This window comes from Platalea leucorodia, assembly GCF_965183815.1.
Source record: "Platalea leucorodia genome assembly, chromosome: 16".
In the NCBI taxonomy this organism is placed as follows: Eukaryota; Metazoa; Chordata; class Aves; order Pelecaniformes; family Threskiornithidae; genus Platalea; species Platalea leucorodia.
Genome location: NC_138838.1, coordinates 10,888,593 through 10,910,475, shown reverse-complemented (window position 1 = coordinate 10,910,475; position 21,883 = coordinate 10,888,593). Strand labels below are relative to the sequence as shown.

At 46.1% G+C, this 21,883-nt stretch overlaps 1 protein-coding gene across 4 annotated transcripts in view; it reads left to right on the top strand.

Annotated features, from left to right (window-relative positions):
* The window catches only part of MSI2 (musashi RNA binding protein 2), a 259,854-nt gene that overhangs the window by 73,871 nt on the left and 164,100 nt on the right, over positions 1–21,883 (top strand). For all 4 annotated transcript variants that reach the window (XM_082328703.1, XM_082328702.1, XM_082328701.1 and 1 more), the window contains exon 6: positions 14,815–14,907. In XM_082328703.1, the coding sequence (XP_082184829.1) occupies positions 14,815–14,907 (93 nt within the window). The remainder of the gene's footprint in view (positions 1–14,814; positions 14,908–21,883) is intronic.

Below are 21,883 nucleotides of genomic sequence, written 5' to 3'. Positions count from 1 at the left end.
TCTGGCACAGCTTGAGGCCATAATTGATGGTGATCAATATGGCTATCATTTTGATGATAGCCTTCATGTAAAAAGAAAACATTTCCCATGCATTAATTCAGCCTGGACAGCTCATTTACATACTTGATATCACTTTAAGTTGGAGAGGTGGGATGTAAAACTCTATGAAGGATTTTGTTGTTAGCCTGTATAGACTATTTTGTTGTATGGAGCCCTGTGTGTGGTTTATAGATGCTCAAATGGTTCATCGGTTATTTCTTACAGACATTGGAGTGGTCTTTAGCCCTGTGCCCAGCTGTGCAAGTCGAGGCATGGTGCTTCTAGTCTTAGGTTAAAATTTCCAGCGTAGTTACAGACCTGGCGATTCTGTGGGAGGAACGAGATCTCCCACCATCCTGCAGATAGGCAGGCAGTGGCGTTCAGTTTGTGTGCAGTTTGGGACTTCAAGCTGAGGTAGGTTTCTCCAGTGCCAACAGCACATCTGCCTCTTGACAGGTGACCTGCTGGCAAGGGTGTTGCTGCTTTCCTCCCGGTACCGTAGTCTCTGAATATCTCTTCTCCTGCAGCAAGAGTTTAAGCTCAAATCGCAGGAGCCTAGCTTTAGAGGTCTTCAGCTCAATCCTCGTATATCAGGCAGGAGACAGATGTTAATGGCGTTCAGATTTGGCTTGAGTCAAACTACACAAGTGGCTGTTCATGGGAAGTTGTCCCAGCTTTTCATGTCATGCCAGACCTGGAAATGCAGTTGTCTCTGTGATTGGGCTTTTTTGGCAGTGTTGTAATGATCTAGGTACTTTCAAGTCTGTAAGTGTATTGAGCTGTGGTAGTCTTTGATACTGGCAGAGTTCTTGTACAGGGAAGGATGGGGAAGGAGTGTTATGTCCAGCCAGTTGCTTATTTTCAGTAACATAATTATTATTGGAGACCTGTTGTATTATGGATTGGGTAAGAATGAGTCCCTTCATCGTAGCAGCCGTTGCTCTGGGAGCCAGTAAGCACCTATGCAGCACAGCACTGTGCTTCTGAGCCTTGCTGGGGAAGGAAGAAACCAGCAGCCCCTCTTCTCATCCTTCAGTAGGTAGGAGGCTAAGCTAGTGACCGAAATGCCACAATTCAGTGATTTCTTTGAGCTCTGCAGGTCTTGCAGCCCTAGGGAGAAAAAGAAACGACAGGACTGTCAACATGACAACAATTTTCTTTTAATCCACGATCTGTGCCAAATTTCGTGAGTGCTGGAACAAGAGGAGCCTCGTGTTTGAGAACAGAGGTGTGCAGTGCAAAAATACCTGTGTGTTTGATGTCATGATTTGCAGGGAGTTCATTCTTGCTGATCTTACTGGAGAGTGGGCGAGCATGTCTCTGAAGTGAGACCCCCTGGGGTCGGGCAGGCTCGGAGCTGGAGGCATTGCCTGGCGAGATGTTAAGATCGCTTGCACGCATGGCCAAGAGGGAGCAGGGTGTCTGTGAACTCTGGTGTGGTTTGCTGGCTCTCTGCCTCCTGTCCCGGAGCCTCCACTTCTGTGTCATGCGTTTCTTTTCCTCAGATCCTCACTTTGGACAGGGACCTGTGACGGGGCCATCCTGAGGATCAATTATACCATGGTTGCAACCTGGTTAGTAGCACGGAGCTTGGCAGCGTGCCTCGCTGTCTCTGCTGGAGGGCTGAGGTGTGCCCGAGCTTAGTTACACATGCCTAAAGTTGGGCCGGGCTTAGTTCCCTCTTGCTTTTGCAAGTCCCCTGAGCCGCTGTGAGGAGTTGGTGTGCTGTAAATCCAGGCCCGGTGGTGTGCAGTTCTGCTTGTCCCGGCACAACCCCATGCGGGAGGTGAGATACGAGCATGAGAGTTGGCCTGTTCTGGTGAATAAAAGTCCACGTCAATCCGTCAGGGTCTTGCTTAGAGATGGTCTCGTTAAAGTCTGGGTGCTGAGTCACGCTGTGTGTTCTGCCATCCAAATGCCAATGTATAAACACATCCGTTTTTGCAGAATCTCTTGCCAAGTACTCGGGTTTACAATGTTAACAGCTTTAAATAAATTCTTCCTCGAGATAACTGATTTATTAGGCTCCTACCCTTCCGAAGGCAAAGCTAGTCACAATTAACAAACAAAGCAGCATGAGGCAGTTATCATTCTGGGTAATAAATCTTTCAGCGTTGGGTACCACTTGCTAATGGGCTTTGAAAGTAAAACTATACGTCAGTCAGTGTGCCTTCAGCCTGGGCAGGCAGCGTGTGCACGGAGGACGCGTGTGCGTGTAATGTAATAGCTATTAATGTGGCGCACTAATGATTTCCATTTGCGTACCCAGGCATGTGTTGGAGGTGGATGATGGCTTTGTGTTCGGCAAGAGGCAGCTGTGCCGTACAAGCCCTCGCAGCCGTGCCGAAGCCTTCCTTGCTCCGGTGCTGTGTTCGCGGGTGCGCTGGCGGCGCGTTGGGCTGTGCCGCACGGAGGAGCGGTTTCACATCGTGTCTGCACGCCTTGGTCTCGGCAGGGCTCACGGGTGTAAAACCAGTGATCGGTTTGCTTTAGTGGCGATAGTAGTAGAAGGGCAGTGGGTCGTTGGTTTCCTTACTCTAATGAAGGGAAGAAGTACATTAGCTCCAGGGTTCAATGTGCTGTGGATAAATGAGCCATTTTGATTCTGCTGCTGTCATACAACAACGGCTACATAAAGTTTGAGGCAGATCAAGCTGTCCCTCCTTTTTCTTTGATTTTCCTTGGCAGCAGCTGGAGTTGGATCTACTTATGTACTCCTGTAAAAGGACTACTTTTTGCATCTAGTTCTTTAGAGGCTTTGGGGCGTGCTGGCTGTGGGTCCCTCTGTGTGGAGGAGGTCTGGGTCCTGCTGGGGGGGGAGCAGGAGGAGCCGCTGAACCTACAGGAATGAAAGCCCTTTGCAGGCAGAGTTTGCTTTGGTGCCAGATGAGGCTGTTTAAGCACACTGGTGATACTGTGTTTGCCACCAGATGAGGTGTGGTTGGCACCTGAAAGCGTCAGGAGCATTGCAGGGTGGTCTTAGGAAAGTGTGTCTGGCTGGTGCTGCAAGAGCTGGAGCCTCGCTCTTAACCCGTGGGTACTTCACACCACTGGCACTGGGGCTCCCGGCCCTGCTGCGCGGGGCGGTGGTCACGGCCTGCCTCGGAAGAGGAGCGCTCGCAGAAAACGAGGTGGTTGCATCTGTTTGGTCTCCTGTCAGCTAGGGAAGGGCTGCTCAGCGGTGCTCTCGAGGGACTCGGAGCCTGAAAATGGAAACGGCTGTGCACTGTGAGCGGAGGCAGGGGATAGCTCTGCCTGCAGATACGTGCTTTTTCCTGTGCTCTCAGGGGCGTAGCAATTGCCCTCAGTCCTTAGTGCTTTCATTTTGTTTTTACTGGTAATCCGCCCCTTCTCCTTTGCCACTTTCTCACACTTGCCCCCTTTCCTGCCGCTCTGTCTTAATGCTAGCTCCTCTCCCAGCCCGGCATCCTTCTCTGGCTCTCAGCTTGATGGTACAAGGCTGAGAAATGAGCCCTCCAAGTTTTTGTTGGTAGTTATTGTTGTTCCCTGATGGCATCTTTGTTTGGATAAACAATTGGTCCAAGACCTGTTAGCATGGTTTCCAGCGTCGGGGAGATATTTCTTGCTGGGTTTGTAAAAATGATCTAAATGGATCCGACATCCTGGCTATAAAACATCTGTAACATTACACGTTTAGTTATGTTACTAGAGACTTGAGTTCATTTTGATGGGTAGTATTTTATCTGCTACTTTTCCCCTTCTGAAAGCAAAGCTTTCTGTAGCGGAGGATTTATAGAAATATATTTCCAGCACAAAAAAAGTCATGCACATTAAGATGTTGGAGTAAAGGAGAAATAATGTCTTTTTTTGGAGACCTTGGCTGATTTATCTCTTGCTTGGTAGTTTGGTATGACCTTCCTAGCTAGGAATAATATTTTTTTATTCTTCCTTTAATAACAATAATGTCAGTAACAATGTCTTGCGCTATTCCAGCATCTTCAAAATCAGACTTTCAGTGGGTTAGGCATTTAATGAGTGAAGCCTCACAGGCTCCAATGAGCTGTGGGGATATATTTTTGTTCTTCTTTTCGTGGAAATCAAGGCACATAGCACTCAATTGTGCAACGTACTCAACCTAATGAGGCTTCCACAAGCGCTGCGAGTTAAAATGTATGCTTAAATGCTGAGCCCTGCAGACTCCAGCTGAGTTTCTCCCAAGACTCTTTGATACATCAGCCCTATGGAGACTAAAATGACTTGCCCCGTGGTCAATAAGTGAGTAAACATCACACAAGGGAGACAAGCTCTTGTAGCTGCGAGGTGCTGCCTTCCTTTGGAAAAAGTATGAATGTTTTCTCTTGTCTTGCTTCCACTCTTCATTCTCGATGCTGCTCCTCAGGGGCCCTTTTATTCCTAGTCAAGGGTTATTTGATCTGCTTTAGAGCGACGACGATGTTGCTTTCATAATGGCTGGTGGGTTCCCTCCCTGGCAAGGGAAACGTCTTTCTTTTGTGAGATGAAGGTGGGAGTAGTGTAATTCTTGCAATTCACCAACCCGTTTGTGTGGGGGGAAGAGGATGAAAGAAAATGCGGCATTTCATAAAATTGTGAAAGTATTTCAACAGCAGTAATAAGCAAATCTGGACATTTTGCAAGATTTCACTGGTCTCACATCAGAGGAAAAGACCACCCTTATGAAAAAGCCAAGCAGCGTGTTGCATAGACATTAGCTTGACTCAGCAGATGAAGTAAAACTTGCTCATCAGTAACTGATTGCCATGTGCATCTATATTATGTAGATGAAATTAATCAAGGCTAAGGGTTAAAGTTTTCCATTTGTTCTTTTCAGAGAAATCATCTGGAGTATGTTGGGAGGGAGGTAAATTGCTTTACACATTTCTTTTCCCTTCCTGTGAATTTTTCTTGTTTTAGCAGAACATTATCTAGACTCATAACAGAGAGCTCTCATCACTGATTTGACAGGGTTATTGTGAAAAATTAGTTGACACTAACTTAGAAGTATTTAAATTATGCCTGCTTTCTGCACTGTAGAGGCCATAAACTTTTTTTTGGAGTGACCTCAGTGTTTGGAGCTGGAGGAATTTATAAACTCTTACAGAATATGCACTTTTCTTCATCTCAGAATTGGTCTGTGCTATTGGTTTTTGTTAAACGCTGTGTTAAACCTCCAATTACATTTCTTCCTTCTCCTTTTTGTAAGTGCATGCTTAAAGAAAGGTTCATTGACAGCACCATAAAAGCCATTCTGGCTGCAGAACCACGTGCTTTGGGGCATATTGACAGAGCAAGCTCCTTGCATGCTAAAAGGTATGGCTGGCTGAGCAGTGTAACTGCCTGTGCGTGCTCTCTTAACTTCAGAGGCAAGTGTGGAGCACTCAAAGAATGAAAAGTTTTTGCCTGTAGGATAAGAGCACGTCCCCTGCAAGTCGCCTTGCCCTGTGACAGTTTGCCCAGCAGCAATGCCTACCGATGGAAGAGGCCTATGCAGGATCCCCGTTTTGGCTCCTAGCTGACAGCCGTGATGTGGCGATGTGACTTCACGGGCTTGGGCAGCCCAGCTGGTTAGCAGGCAGCAGCTCTTGGTTGAACGTGGCTCTGCCTGAGCTTCCACGAGCCGTTTGGCACTGTCCCTCAGGAGACGCTTGAGGTTGGCCAGTGGGAACGTCTGCCCTTGTGCCTGCAGCGCCCGGGAGCTGGCGACGCTTCGGGCGGCAACTGCAGCTGCATGCAAATATAGCAACAATAGAAGGTACTTACTCAATTTTGCCTACCGCTTTTGCTCTGATGGATTTATAGATTTTAATTGGGTTGATATGACTTCATGGAAGTTGATGAGACTTCATGGAAGCTCATGGAGTGGCCAGCAGGAGCAGGGAGGTGATGGTGCCCCTGCGCTGGGCACTGGTGAGGCCGCCCCTCGAACGCTGTGCTCAGCGCTGGGCCCCGCACCCCAAGGCGGCCATGGAGGGGCTGGAGCGTGGCCAGAGCAGGGCAGCGAGGCTGGGGCAGGGGCTGGAGCACAAGGCTGGGGAGGAGCGGCTGGGGGAGCTGGGGGGGCTCAGCCTGGAGAAGAGGAGGCTGAGGGGAGCCCTCATCACTCTCTGCAACGGCCTGAAAGGAGGCTGGAGCCGGGGGGGGGGTCGGTCTCTTCTCCCCAGTAGCAAGTGATAGGACAAGAGGAAACGGACTCAAGTTGTGCCGGGAGGTTTAGGTTGGATATGAGGAAGAATTTCTTCACGGAAAGGGCTGTCAGGCCCTGGCCCAGGCTGCCCAGGGCAGGGGCTGAGTCCCCATCCCTGGAGGTATTTAAAAGCCATGGAGACGTGGTGCTCGAGGACATGGTTTAGTGGTGGGCTTGGCAGTGCTGGGTTAACGGTTGGACTTGATGATCTTAAGGGTCTTTCCCAACCTAAAAGATTCTATGATTCTGTGACTCAAATCACAAAAATATTGTGAGGACTCTTGGATGAGAGTTTTGAGTCAACGGGAGCTGCAGGACCTGGAAAAAACAGGCTACTTAAGTGCCTCAGTATGGATTTTGGCATCCCACTCCAGGCACACAGCTTTTGCAGTTGTTGGCCTTTGTGGTCAGCTGTCCTCTGGGGCAGGCCCTCAGCCGCTCTTAATTGTGGAAGCCCCCCACAAATCTCTGCTTTCGGCAGATCTGCAGCGGTGCAGCCGGTACGGGGCAGGCAGCCCGCTCTTCGGCAGAAGACAATGCCGCTCACTGCTGTATCCAGCCTCCATGCAGCGTCTGCCTTGCTGCATGCCCCTCCCGGGTTTGGGGAAGCAGGGACGGCTGGTTGCTTTCTCCTTGTATTGTTCCAGATTAAAAAATGAGGACTTGGGTATGTTTTGGGAAGCTGCTTAGTTTGATTTCCCACTTTGACTTACTTTAGTCGACCCTGCTTCACCTGTAGAGCCTTACTTCAAATCGACCTTGAACATGCCCTTGTAAACGTGTTCTTTCACAATCGTGTGTCCTGTTGGAGGACACAAGTTTTCTGGCTGTATTTTGGATATGGCACAAGATGTTTCTTTCCAGAAGACAGTATAACATAAATAGAGGAATTGATGAACGTTGTAATAGTTAATGCAGTGTTCCCATCAAATATTGCTGCCATGTCTTTGAACGTGAGGTCCCTGGGCAGAACGCCATCTCTCTCTCTGTCTCTCTCTGTACAGGGTGAAGTTCTGCCAGTAGCCTGTAGATTTAGGAGCGGAGTCTTAATTGCTTCCCACTGGGACCTTTGTCCCTGTGTTATATGGGCATTGCAAAAATCCCGCCCCTAGTACGCAGTCACATTGGGCAGTGATCTCTCTTTGTGGTCCTGAGATGTATTCCTTTAAAAAGAATTATCTTTATTTAAACTTATTAATGCAGTTTTTAAGCACTGCTGAACAGTAATCAGGTGGGCATGTTAGGTACGTTGGCTGCACTCGGCGAATATTTAGTTACCTTCCTTACCGTACCGTGCATGAGAAGCTAAAGCAACCAGGGGGATTTAAATAGATTTTTCTCTCTGCTCCCCTCTTGCTGCCTCTGTACCTTGCTTCTGTAACCCATAAAAGAGTTAACTAGAGCACAGTAGAAGGGAGCAGCCCTAGGGGATATGATATAACTGGTTATAGCGAGGCTGTGGGGCTATGATCTATTCCTGTGCTCTGGAGGGTGTGAAGTCTGGCTCTGGTGAATTTTACTGTATCTTTTGATATGAAGCTTGAAGCCAGATTTTGCTTAAAAAGAAAAAAAAAAAATGCTGAGCTCTCACAGCTGGGGCTAATTTTCAGGAGATCGGATCTCCCATGAAGGGAGCTCTTCGTGGTGGTGCACGTAAACGCGTTGCTGTGCCTGGCGAGCGGGGAGGGGGTTGCAGGGTGCTTAGGGGAGGGTGCGGGATGCTCCTGCCCCGACAGCAAGCTCCTCTTCTGGGGAGGGCCTCTCCCTGGGGGAACGGCTGTGGCCCGTGACGGGGCTGCCGTTGCTGAGCTGTACCTGCGAGTGAATAAGGGGCCGGGCCTCCCGGGGGGAAAACCAAGAGAGTTAAATTTGGTTGTAGTCAGGAAGATGACCAGGAAGGGCTCTGCTGGAGCCGGGCCAGATTTGCTTGTGAAACTCCAAGGATGGCTTTGGTGATTGCTGCCAATTCAATCTGTCATATAAAAATCACTTTGTGTGTTCTGCCTCCTGCTGATACCATAGCCATCGAGGGAGAAAAATAAAACACTAGGCAAAAACTGACCCTCCCAAAGTTAACAGCAAAACCAAAGACAGCCAAAACCTAGGAATACAGCAGGGACTAAGTTAACAGTTTCATTTATGAATGGATTGGGAGAATACAGCCCATCTGTATTTTCCACAGAAATCAAGGGAACTGATTTACCCTGCTGGGAATCTGTGCCGCTTGTTTGGATTAAAGAGCTCCTTCATTCCTGCATACCTTTCTATAGCTTGAGTCGGTTCTCCCAGGATGACATTAGCTTATGCAGGGGTCAGGCACAAGGTATTTGCACTATTTAAGTCTTGCCGAAATCCTATTTTGAATACTTAAGCATGTTGTACGTGGCACGTAAAGCTGTGCTGCCTTTGCACAGGATTGAGTTTCTCTTGCTGTTGTGGAGCTTGAGAGCCTAATATTTGCTAACCGATGGTACGCAGTGGTCAACGAAACATGTCCATCGTTTGTCAACCATGCAGTAATGCTGGGGAAGGGGATGGTTCCCAGGGTGGTCTCTTACTTGGTGAGTGGAGGAAGGTTGGCAGCTTTTAGTGAACGTTGCCTTTTTCATCGTGGGCTTTGCATCATGTTTCAGTTTGTTTTTTAATAGCTTTTTGGAACTTGCTGTGAGGATCCCGGAGGCAAAAAAAAACCTGGAGAATTCTTGCTTATGGTTTGTGCTCTGCCAAAGAAGCCTAGCAATTTAGTTAACAAGATCACTTCCCCTATTACATGAGTTATTGTTGTTTTTAATTAGAGGTAATGCTGTAGTTTGAATGTACAACACAATGGGGTATAAAATGCAGTTCAGCATATATACCAAAGATGATTTTTCCAATTATAAACCTATTTAGAAGGCGGATACATTAGAAATGATGAAATGTCAAACTGCAGATTAGGTGAGCAAGCTGGAGTATGCATGCACCCACGCATATATACTATCGTAGAAGAAAGAGGAAAGTGCTCTGGAAAACAGTTATATATGCATAATTAGTTTAATCTGAAATTAATGCTAATTTCAGCAATTTGCGATGCAGATTCTCTATTAGTACTCTAGTCCACTTCCACCGTATTGCGAAGTTGAGGATGCAAAGCCTTAATGAATTCCACCCAGGCGTGCGCCAGAGCGGAGTTCGTGCACCGGTTTCCAGGGTGTTCTTTGAGCCTCCTGGGGGCTGCTTTGCTTCAGCCCCTGTCTCTGCCTCTTGCTTTTGGAGAGCGGCTGCTCGTTTAGAAAGTAGTCCTGTTTGAAGCCGAAGCTGTGAGGGCACGCAGCGTGGCCCAGCATTTCTGACTCTGCCACCATCTGCATTTGCCCAGCTCGCTTTTAACTGCACCTTTGGATAACCCAGTGCCAGAGCACTTTGCAGTGAGACCTGCCGGCGACGCTCTCAGTCTCCTCTCTGTGGTAGCTGGATGTAAGCGCTCATCCTTTCCAACCTCATTATCCATGCCTCCTAAGCAAGGAGCTTTTCACTAAAACTGGCAGGGGTGGGGGGAACAACAGCAAAAAAAAAGGCTGCGTAAAGCACGGTAGGGAAATGACACTGAAAACCATTACCCTGAAGTCAAATATGTAAGTCCTGTGTTAAACATAGACTGGGCCTTGGCTTATCTGAAAAGAGTAGTGGATACTTGTTGCTTGAGATTTTGAAATTCTAGGAATTCTGTGAAATATTTCATGAGCTTAAAATCCCCTTTATTCATTTTTAATAGTCATGATAATAAGACACGTTAAGTGGGGGGAAACAAACCCCGCCGTGAAAACGAAGAACAGAGTTGGTACCTGAGTATGCAAGGATGTTAATGGACACTGAACTGCAGGCTCTGACTTTGCAAAACTGCAGTTCCTTCATTTTACCCGAAGTGGTTGAGGTGGTTGGTTTTCGTTGACGTAGCGTATTGATGTGTTTGAGTGGGACAGGATTTTTGTTTCCAGAGATGGCATCTTCAGCCTGTTGTTTAGAGAAGATTTACCTGATATGCCCCAAACCGATCCAGTTACAACCTTAACCTTGCAAAAAACAGCATAAAAAGAGAAGACTTGTCTTGCTAAAGCAAGGTGGTTTTTTTCCTGCTTCTCCACCACCTGAAGTGTTTGCTCAGTTTCAGAACACAAAGGCGAACGTATTTTTCAAACGCCAAGCCAATAAAGAGATTGTAACCTTGAATGACTCTTCGCAGTAGTAGTCACATGTGTTTTGATTAACTGCGATGCTAACACAGTGTACAAACAAAGCAATTTTGCAGGTACTTACAATTAACGGACTTTATAACCAGCGTTAGATCTGACTCTCCCCTGTCGATTCCTTCTGCAGCGAGAGAGAGACACCTTCAGTGTACAAAAACATTTAATACCTACAGTTTGCAGAGCCCTGCAATAGTGAATGATAGCTATATTATGCTGCAAATTAAAAACAAAGACATGAAGCTGGAAGTATTGTGGTTTCTGAGTGACCTAGACCTTTTGGAGTCATTCATAAAACATGGATTTGTGATTGATTCACACAAATCACTTCCTATTACCCAAACACTGCCGTTCCCACCCCAGGCAGAGAGCAGATGGAGCTGCTGTCTGAGGGACCGAACCCAAAATCCCTACAGGCGACTCCCTTTTGCCGTTTGTAGGAGTGCCTCCATTGTAAGCAACCTCCAGAAAGCAGATGCTAAATTTACTCGCAGGAAAAGATAAAGATCCTCGGTGACTTTCATTGGAGGGACTTCAGGCTGGGCACTCTCAGGTTTTGAGCTTTTTGTTATAATAATAATTAAAAAAAAAGTAATGAGTGTTTTTCCAAGATATATACATAAATGTTTTTATAAAACTGTAGCGTTTTTTGGTTAAAGATATGCTGATGGATTTGCTGAGCCAAATGAGAAATTTTGATTTAAAAAAAAACTTTTATTTTTTAAACGTTAAGCTCTTCAGTTGGCTCAGTTCCTTGTGCTTCTGATCATTTGTCATCTTTAATGTTTACTAAACAGCACTAAGTGTACTTCATTAACTGCTTTTTAACCCTTTGATTTTCCTCCCCGAAAGAAGCACGGATCTGGGGAGGTGATGGTGGAGAATACCATAGCAGATAGTAAGACCATCGCTCGCTGGGGTGAACCAGAGCCCGTCGGTGTCGGTGCCCTGTCTGCTGCTGAGGGTACTTAGTGAGAAACAGGGTGGTCTGGTCCTGTGCCCTCCCAGCCATTGGCAATGAGAGGTTTGGGGGCTTTCTAGTTACCCTCCGTTTTCTCAGATCTCGTGTGTGAATGTGCCTGGTCCTGGCAATTTGATATGCTTTCAAATCTTTTTTTATTGGTGATTCAGTAGCTGATCTGCACAGAAGGTATCCCTGGTGTAGTAGAATCCCTAAGTTAGTGAATATTTTTTTTTTTTTTTTAATGTCTGTTGCATGCTCCGTCATGTTTGGCTAACACGTTTGCAAACCTTTGGCTGTTAGCTATTAGGCTAACAGGCTGCGCTCTGAGTCTCCGGGCTGTGGGTCCGCTGCAAAGCTCTGCTCTGCTCCGCGGGAGGCCCGTGCAGAGCAGGACCACGGCGCTCCGCGGTTTTTACCGTGACGAAGCCTTGCCTCGTAACTCGTCTGCTTGGCGACGAGAGAGGATTTGCAGGTTAGAGCAGGAGTTGGAGGCTTTGTTTCCAGTTGGTCCGAGTCCCGCCGCAGTTATCTAATAATTGAAAATTAGTGAGGCTGTACCAGCACAGACAAGTCAACTGCGTACAGCAGTTACCTGCCATTAATATTTGAGAAAGAAATGGGTGCTTCCAGCACAAACAGCAACTCTTCTCGTCTGCTGGGGCTCTCCTAGGTGCCCAGGCTCAATCCAAGCCAAGCGCAGTGCTGGCCTCGTCGCCGGCTGCGGGAGCCCGTCGTGACACCGCGGTGAGCGGGCTTCACTCGTTCACCTCCGCTGCGCACATCCAGATCTTTACGGGGAAAAGGCTGGTTTCCAAACCTGCACCTCTGTCGTGACCACGTCTCCTGGGCTGCTGGTGGTCGTTGGGTCGTGGGAGATGGGGGTGGGAAAGCGACTGCTGGCTGAGGCCGCGCCGAGCCTGGGGGCACGCTGGCACCTCGTGCCGCGGGTGAAAGGAAGGCAACGAGATCGCCTGTTGAGGCACGTCGGGATAGGAGGAATTGCTAAGGCTGCACGTTACTTCTGTTCTTTTGCTGAGGGGAATATGTACAACAAAGCAATTGAACCGTCTCTTCAGGAAAACATAGATTGTAAAAGCAGACTTAATTTTGTGCTTCACGTTTGTACCAAAGAGCTGATTTCTGAAACTATTTCCCAGCTCGAACCCATCTCTAGGCATTATAATGTTGTGAATTTGCTTGTCATTACCAATATTTTCTTTGACTGAAGCTATTGAAACAAAGTAGTCTTTTTTTTTTTTTTTCTTCTTTAACCTTCAATCTTGCTTCTAAAAGAAGTAGCTCTCTTTTTCTTTCTTTCTTTCTTGGTCAAATATAAAAATGATGATAATTTCAAATATTGCTTTAGAATAATTGCTTTTCTCCGTCTTTTGTATGACAACAGAAGCTTGGCCTGATCTTAAATCAGATGCTGGCAGGCAGAGAGCTCTTGACAGCCCTGCAAAATCCTTTAGTTACAAGTCGGCTTTAGCCAATTCTTTATTTGTAAATGACAATTTTCTACAGAAAAATATATGCTTGGGCTTCAATTTTGGAGTCCTAGATTGCAGCCAGGAAAAAATAATTGAATTTTTACACTGTTTTTTTTCTCTCTTTTCTTCCTAACTTAAAAAAAAAAAAAATAAAGTAAAGCTCTGTAGAGCATGGTTAGGGGCTGATTGAGGGAAATATCTACCCTGGTTAATTTGAATGGCAGCGGAGACGGGAGTGATGTTTAATTTGTTCTGCACCGAGAGAATTTGGGGCTACTCCAAGCTTTTTGTTCGGTGTCTCAGTTCTGCGAAGGCTTTGCCCGCAGTCGCGCAGCACGGCTTGTCGCCGCGGCTCCACGGGTGTAGCAAAGCCCAGCTGGGCCGGCGCCAGTTTGGGGAGCACCGCTGCTCCCGGTGGGTCTGATGTGCGGGACGGGGTCTCGTGGCGCGGGGGCAGAGCCACGGGGACCCCCTGGTGCGATGGGGCGGCCGTGCTGCTGCGGGAGCGTGGTGACCCTCGGGGCAGCCCCCAGCACCTTGGTGTGGAGAAGGTGCTGGGCTGCACCTTGCAACCTTCAGTAGCTATCATAAAATGTATCTTGTCTTCCGTGAAAAAATGAAAAAGTGAGAAAAATCCAGGCTCTGCACTGAGCAGCTGCAGCAGTTGCGTCTCCGGCCGACTGCCCAGTGTTGTTCCTTTTGCATTGCTTCAGTATTTGCTGGCTGTTGTTTAACCAAGCGAGTCCTGGTTCTGGAGTTACAGGGTGATATTTCCCTTCAGCTGTTGTAAGTTGGCTGCTTCGTCCAGTTTCTGTCATACAGAAAACAAACTCAAGCGTCTTAATGCATTAATTTCTTATTGACATGCGTGTTGGTTTCTTGAGTTTAAGATGCAATGGTGACTTTACAACATCTCTGTATGGTGGGGTAGGCTGCGAATTAGTTGTCTCCAGCAGTAAGGGAATTGCCTGCTGTAAGCTGGGACGTTTCCCCTCTGTCCAAGCATACAGGGACGATGCCCGCCCCTTCGGAGCATGCTGGCAACGTTGTCCTGGGTCAGCCTTGATTTAAGGTGGCCCACAAGGCTCAAGTGGTTTGGGATCAGCCCACCAAAGACACCAGCTTCCCCTACCACCATTGGGCTTTGGGTCCCTGGGCTGGATCTTGCCTGTCTTAAAGGGTTACGGGTGATGGATAACGGGTTATCTGATAGTACGCTCTCTGTAGAGAGTCCAGCGTCATCCCGTCACCTTGTATGGACCAAACCTGGGGGGCATGTGGGTCGGGAAGAAGAGCTGGGTGCTCAGTTGGGGTCTTGGGGAACATGAAGGGGTTTCTGAAGGGCCCGATCCAGCCCCTGATGGAGGGCAATACTGTGAGCATTTCAGCCGAGATGTGGTTTGTGGCAGCTAGAGGACTGCATCGGTAGCTCTTGCTGTCTTTTGTCATTTGATTATTTTTAAAGAAACTCTGCAAGTTCCTTTTCAACTGACCCATGGAAACTTAATAACGCATCACTTCGATTTGATGTAATTACCTTTTGTCTGCCAAAGAGCATGCACTCTGTCTTTAGGAAAAAAAAGGGGGGAAAATGGCATGTCTTTTTGAGACAGTAGCTATGAGGATATGACACTTGGACTCCTCTTTCACTTATATTTGCATTGAGAAGCACAATAAAAATCATTTATTAAAAAGAAATATCCGGGGGCTAGAGTTGTTATTGAGTGCCTTTACTCAGCCATTTCTCAAATAACAACAAAACAAGACAAAGAAAAAAAAGAAGTATCTAATCAAATAGAATCTGAATTGCTTTTCTAAAGAAATATTCTCATTAACTGGGTTAGGGATGGCATCTGAAGAGTATTTCTTTTTTCCACATATTGTTTGAAATAATCTGGTTAAACCGTATGCTTGTCTTGTAATTTCTTACAGATGGTCACAAGAACAAAGAAAATATTTGTAGGTGGATTATCGGCTAATACAGTAGTGGAAGATGTAAAGCAATACTTTGAACAGTTTGGCAAGGTAAGTTCCTGCCCAAGTGAGCACTACATGTTTTGAATTCTTCTTTTTTTTTTTTTTCCCTTCCTTTTCAAAATGTGTTTTGAAAAACAAAAGTGTAATGAGGCCTGTGCTCAAAGGAGGGCCACATTTTTTGCCTTTCAGTGTAATTTCTTGAAGCCTCTGGAATCACTTCTGGAATTCCTTTTCTGTTTGTTGCATGTGTATTTGTACAACATTGCCAATGCTGTTTACCTTCATTAGAGAAAAAAGAATCATTGAGAGGTGAATTTGTGTATGTTCAGGAAGAACTTGACCCTTAGCTGAATGATTACACAGTTATCTTCTCCATAAAATCAGCCTTCTGTTTACCCCTGATTCCAGTGGCAAAAGGAGCAGATAGACATATTTGAGAGAGCTCATTAAATTGTGAAAATGCCTGAAGGAACCACGTGAATAGCATGAGTAATATGGAAGTCACTAGAATATCCATTTAATTTCTTATTAAAAAAATCCTTATGCAAGATTCTGTGGAAATACATGTAGAATCCTGACTTTTTTTTTTAAAAAAAGTTTACGCAAGGAAGGAAACCTTGCCAGAATACTCTTTACGGTGATGGGACAGCTCAGACCCCCCAATCCAGGCTCTGTCTAGCTGGAGCTTCGTGCCACCGACTTCCATGGAGCTTCCTGGATCCCCAAGGCTTCTGGATGCTTGGTCAGGAATCCAGCGAGGTGCAGAGCTTGCAGAGCCGCCTGCTTTGAAAGCAGTTCGTGGTACCACCTTCCACGGAGACTCCTGTCAGCTCCCCTGTCCACGAGGCTCCGTACAGCTCGATTCCTCGTAGTTAGTTTATATTTGTTTTATCTGCCCTGGAAAGTCTTGGCCAGGCGGTATTTTTGTTGAGGGCTGAGGAGGGGAGTTTATAAATTGTTCCTGTGCTGGATTGATAGTTGTTTTGCAAACCATTCATTTTATTTTCAATAATAATCTTCGATTCCGGCAGGATGTTTACAGCCTGCTGAGCCTTTTATTAAAGGATTACATGAGCTTTTGGATGTTTCTTCTGTAGTTACTTCTAATTGCAGAACTCCTCTAACCTGTATTTTTGAAGTTAATAATAGTTTCAATATAAGTGCTTTGCATATTGTCTGGATGCTGTCTTAATATAGTCTTTTTAATTTCACCATCTGGTAGTTTCATGCTTGCAATTTTACAGTCCCTGAGAATGCAGACAACTAGGCTGCGTTTTTCAGTAGTGACTAGTGATTCGGGACGCTTCGGTTCTGCTTTTGTGCTCTGCCTTTCTTGAGATAGCTTAAGAGAGGTCTGGCTTTCCAAAGGCAATACTTTTGGAAAATCAAATATTTTTTTTCAGGCGTCTTAATTTGAAGGCTAAGAAATGAAGGCGCTGAAAATAATCGCACGAGTTGCAATCAAGGCTGGAACCCATTACTCTGGCAGTAGAGCTGGGGTATGTCCTGCTGAGGCCGCGTGGTCCAGTCGTTAGAGCTCAGCTCCTGTAGGACTCGGGCTCACTGGGTCCCTGTGCTACCAGGCGACCTTTTCCAGTTGCACCCCTGTTTCACGCTTCCCTGTTCTGGCTTGTGAAAAGGAGATGAGTTTGGTGAAATCGGTGGCGTTTTGGAGGAGAGGCTTCTTGGCTGTGTCACCGTGACTCGACCTTGCATGCAGGCACTCAAGTTCTCTCTACTGCACTTCGCTGTTCATCAGCTGAGACAGTTTGGTTTGTGGGGTGTTCTGAGGTGATGCTCCCCAAGGCTCTGGTTATGACAAGAAGCAGAGCTAGTTAATGACTCTAGGAAATGGGGACTTGTGGTCCAGCTAAATTAGAAGACTCGTTAATACGCTGCAGTGGGTGGGATGCTGCATTCAGATACAACGACCCAGCATTGTAGGAGCTGCTCCCTTCTCCGTGTCCGTTCCGCTTCCCCACCTTTCCTTGACTTGCTTGCTCAGAGTGCAGGTTCTTCGTGGCAGGGACTGGTGATACGTCTGTGCACTGCTTAGCACACAAGCCTCGCTCTCCAGTCAAGCCATTACAATGCAAACAATGCATCTTGAACGATTGGCAAGGTTTGCATTTGCTTAGTGCTTTCTTAAAATAAAGAAAATTGCATTACATAATTAACGTGTAGAGGAGCCGCCCATAGTTGATAAGAGCATCTCAGGTGACTTGCTCTTTGAAATGGTGAGCGTATTTATTGGTGTGGAAGAAATTGCTTACCTACTGCTGTGATTCTTGAAATCCTGTTTGTACTTGCTGCAGAGGAGAGCTTTGCAACCAGGGGAAGTTGTTTTGGTAACTGGAGGTAGCTCTCAAAATACACGACGTGGTTAGAACAGCTACCAGCTTTGGGGCCGGGCGGACTCGCTCGTTTAACCGGAGTTGGCAGGAAAGGGCCTAAAGTGTTGAATTTGAAACTGCAGCTTTTTGAAAAGTAAATGCCAGAACCTTGTTCTCCAATAAAAAGAAAACTGCTTTAATAAACCCTCTTCCCTGACTTCACCAGTGAAAATGCCTGCCTGTTAGAGCACCAAAATACATGATAATGATAACTCCTGAGACTTTGATCGTGAAATTTCTGATAGTGATTATTTTTTCTTTCTGTAAAGCCCAGGATCTGTAGGAGTCCCAGCTTTCGTTTTGTGAAGATGGGCATCCCTAGCTGCTGCTGTAAGCTGCAGAGGAAGACTGGGGAAAATTACCTGAGTGAAGCCAAGAGGCTTAACGCAACGAGCACGAAGCAGCGTAACTTACAGCCTCGTGATTGCTGAATGCTTAGAGCTGGCGATGCTGAACCTGTGCACAAACAGTTATTGTGAGGCTTCCCAGCGAGGACGGGGGGTCTGGGTGCCGGGGAGGGGGCTGGCTGCGGTGCCCGTGGGCCCTGGTGGGACACGGCACGGCTCGTGGCGCGGACGGGCAGGGAGCGTATCCCAGCCCAGCACCTCCAATAAGGGCGGCGCAGGCCCAAGGCCGGCAGCCGGTGTGAGGTGTATCTGGGCAAGACTTTGGGCTTGAGCCTTCTCCTTCCAGTGGTTTCAGGGAGCAGGCTCCACAGGAGGACGTGGGGAGGCTAAGCCGGGAAAACAAAACTCCAAGCTAAGCCATAACTGTTTACAATCAGAAGGAAAAAAAAAAAAAATCCATTGTCTTACTACCTAATCCTGATAGTCTAATGCAGTTGTTTCTGTGATCCTCTGTTATTTCAGTCGAAGATGTTTCAAACATTCTTGCAAACAAAATAAATTCACCGGCCATGTTAACCCATCCAGGGTCTGCAGCATTGCCCTTGTGCTGACATGTGAAAAGCTGGCTGTTAAGACCGAGGTTTAAAAGAATTTAAATGAGAAAGCGTTAGAAGTGAGGAGATCCAACGGGAAGCACAGTGAGGCTGCGGTGGCCTCTGGAGAGGCCGCAGGTGCCCTGAGCCATCAGCAGGGCTGTGGCTGCGGGTATACCTGTTTTATGGCTTTCTGAAAGGGTAAGCAAAATGGTGCTCTCTGAGATCAGGACATGTTGGAGCGTTTAAGGCTTCTGGTATCATTTAAAAAAGGAAAAAAAGCAACAGCCTCTTAAAGCCTCACCCGGAGGACTGCGACCCGCAGAAGAAAGCCCCCAAACGCTAATGAATTGCACTTCTCTCAAGACGTGCATGTTCTGCACCTTTTAAGCTGCAAGCAACTGATGATAAGGGACTTCTTAGGGCTTGTTTTTTACTAGGTAGTGCTCCCTTTATAGAGCTCCGGTGAAAGTAGTGTAGTCCTTATTTTGCGACTTGCAATTATACTTCACATGGTGAACTGTGTAATTAGTTTGGAAGACTTATGCCTAGTCATTGGTTTATCCTAATCGGCTTTGGCTTTTCCCAACAACAAAGTGAGCTTATTTTCCTAAGCTGAAACAACTCTGCTCCCTTTGTTCCTCTCTTTTATTGTCTCATTCCTTTCATTCTGTTTTACTGCCAAAGTTTTGTTTCATTAGGCCTACAAGTCATTTCCAATCCAGTGGGCTGCTACAATAAGGCCTTTATAACTCAGCTGCCCTGGTTCCCATGTCCCTTCTGGTCTGGAGCCAGGACTTGCTATTTGACATGGGATTTTAACCCTTTCGGTGCCCCAGCTGCGAGTCCCCCCCTTTGCGTTGAGGCTGCCTTGGTGCGGTGCGAGCCAAGCTGGAGATGTGGGCTGGAGGGACCGTCTGATGAGCTTACAAATGCTAACCGGTTGTGTGTGGTCATTAATTGATACGTTAATGTGGTTGGGCTCCAGGCATGCTTTTTGACCCAATTATTGAAACAGAATTCTGAGTAAAAATCTTACTGAAAATACCGTAATCGGTCTTGGTGGGAACAGTCCTTTGAATGAAAAGGCTGCTGTGTCCTTCCAGCCCCTGTTTCCAGCACCCTGGGAACAGAGTTACGTTAAAGGTACGTTTCAGTTGTCTTGAGCTCTTAGATCAGCCCGTCTGTGACTGTTCTTGTAGAAAAATCATGTTTTCTTGTGTGGGAGAGAATACATTTAAATTTATACTTTTTTGAAAAAGAATGGTGATTTTTAAAGGAGATGCGTGAAATAGGTTTGTGGGCAAACGATATTTTTATATATTGTTATTTCAAACTGCTAGAAAAGCAGCGCTGGTGTTGGTGGCCCCAGCTGTTTTACTACTTCTAAAAATCTTGAAGCAGGAGCATTGGCTCTACATTTTTTTTTTTTTTTTTTTTTTTCCTTTCACAGCAATCTAAAATTACTTTTGGGGAAGGGGGCTATGGCATTTGCTTTTTATTTTAAGTTTTCAGATGAAATTGGAACAGACCAATATGCATTAATTTTACTTTCTGTTCTGGCTTGCCACGAGGTCCCTCAGACAAATCGTAGGCATGTTTCAACTTCACTTGGAATATGTTGTTTCCTCAAGAATGGCTTTTAAGATTTGGAAATTTTGCAACAAGACGGGATTTCTGAATTCTCTCTCTGGATCTGAAATGTTTTGTACCGTCACTTGTTGTTTCCTGAGATGCAAAGCAGACCAGTGGAATAGTATCTAGCTTCTGATGTTGGGTTTTTTCTGTGAACCTGTTGAGCTTTTGAACGCTTGTAATTTTCTCATCTCTCCCTTCTGTAGCCGTGACTTACCGTCTAGTGGCAGTTCAGCAAGTGAGAGGAGAGTAACTTCTCCAACCCGGTCTCTGCTCCGGGCGCACCTTAGCGGGGCCACAGTGCTGTCTGGCAAGAAAACTAAAGCTGAAAGCAGCGAGGCTGCGGACAGCAAAACGTGAGAATGAGAATTTCCTTCTTTGGTTGTACAATGTCATGCATTAGAACACGGACAGCAATGCAAATAATGACCAGCTTAACCTTTGAAAAAATAATCTTTTCTAATAAAGTCCCTCTGCTTTCTCTGCGTAAGCATGCCGGGAGAGGGAAGGAGGTGTGATCCGCGCCGAGGATTTCAGCCTAATCGGGTGGTTTACATAACTTGCTTCCTACATGCTTTCCTCTCTGACAGCTGTGAAAATATAAATCAAGAAAACATGAGAGAAAACCCCACCTTGTTTGGCAAGGCTGTCTGGGTGTGAACCAGTTAATGCGCTGTTGTATTATTAAGCACTCCAGTGGTTTACTTTTCCCTGAGACCTTGAGTATGGCCTCTGAAGATGTTATTACAATAGAGTTGTTAGCATGAGAAAAGGTGGTTTTCTCGCCATGGGTTCATTTTGGGGGGATTTGGAAGTCTGTGTAGAGCTGGGGCTAAGGCCAGAGTTGGGAGGTGCAAGGAATTTTGCTTGTATGAAAGTGAAAGCTTAGTTAATTTAGCCTTGGCATACAGTTTGAATTGTATTGTTACATCTGTTGGACATTGATATGTAGATTTAATGGTCAATAGGATACACGGATGGTCTATTCTTAAAGTATTTGCTTTGCAGAAAAGTAATTTTTTGGTTTGACAGGTTGTTAGCCTTTCACATTTTTCAGCACTGTATTTCCAGATTCAATATTTGTGAATTGGTTACATTTTATGAAATGAAGGGACAGATTTGGACTCTTATTTACATTCTAGTCTGTAATAGCCGGAGCTCCCGAAGCATTTGTAATATGCAGTAAAATAGAGAATGTGTTGGCATTTTTTTAGCTGCTGCTAAGCTCACCATTCCCTTCCAAAGCGATGCTGAGCTCTAGCCCTGGTGTGAAAGAGCTTGTAGCTCATTGCATTCTTCGTTCGAAGTTACCTGGGTGTACCTTGGGAGAAGTTGCTTAACTTGAATCATTGCACCTCCTTCAAACAGTCCAAGCAATAGATAAATGCGTCATTGTTTGAGCTCCTGGTAAGCTTTGGACAATGAAAAACACAATTTGTGGGGGCTACTCTGTTACAGTAGCATGGAACAGCATTCAGCCTTGTTCACGCTGCTGCTTCTGCCCTTTGCTTGTGCTTTAAAGGTCCAGTATTTCTGGAATTCCTTATTTGAATGTTATGTCCGCGATATTCCAAAGGATAATGAATATTCCTTTAAATTTTTGCTTTGGCATGTGACAAAGGGATCTGGGATATAGTGGTCCCTCATGGCCTAAAGCGCTTTTTATTATTTCTTCTCCCTCCCGCGCTTGCTCTTTCCTTTCCTTTTCTTTTTTTTTTTTTTTTTTAAACAAACTGAGAAACTCGATCGTTGCTTAAAAAGAAGCCGGTGTTTTCATTCTGTCTATGAAAAGTCGTACGCAGGAAGCCAGTTTTTAGGTGGTCTGTAATAAGACACATGCTTCGTGAAAGTGGTTTTGTTATAAATTAGATGTTGGTTTCTACCTGGATTTTATGAAAAGAGGAAATGTTAAGGCAGGATTTGTGGGCAGGAAGGCTGTATCAGAACTCAGCAGAAGTTTGAAGTACAATTTTATTTCCCTTTCTGCTCTGGTTAAATGAAATGGCAAGGAAGCTTTTGCGCTGTAGCGCCGTAACGCGTGTGAGATCAGGTAATT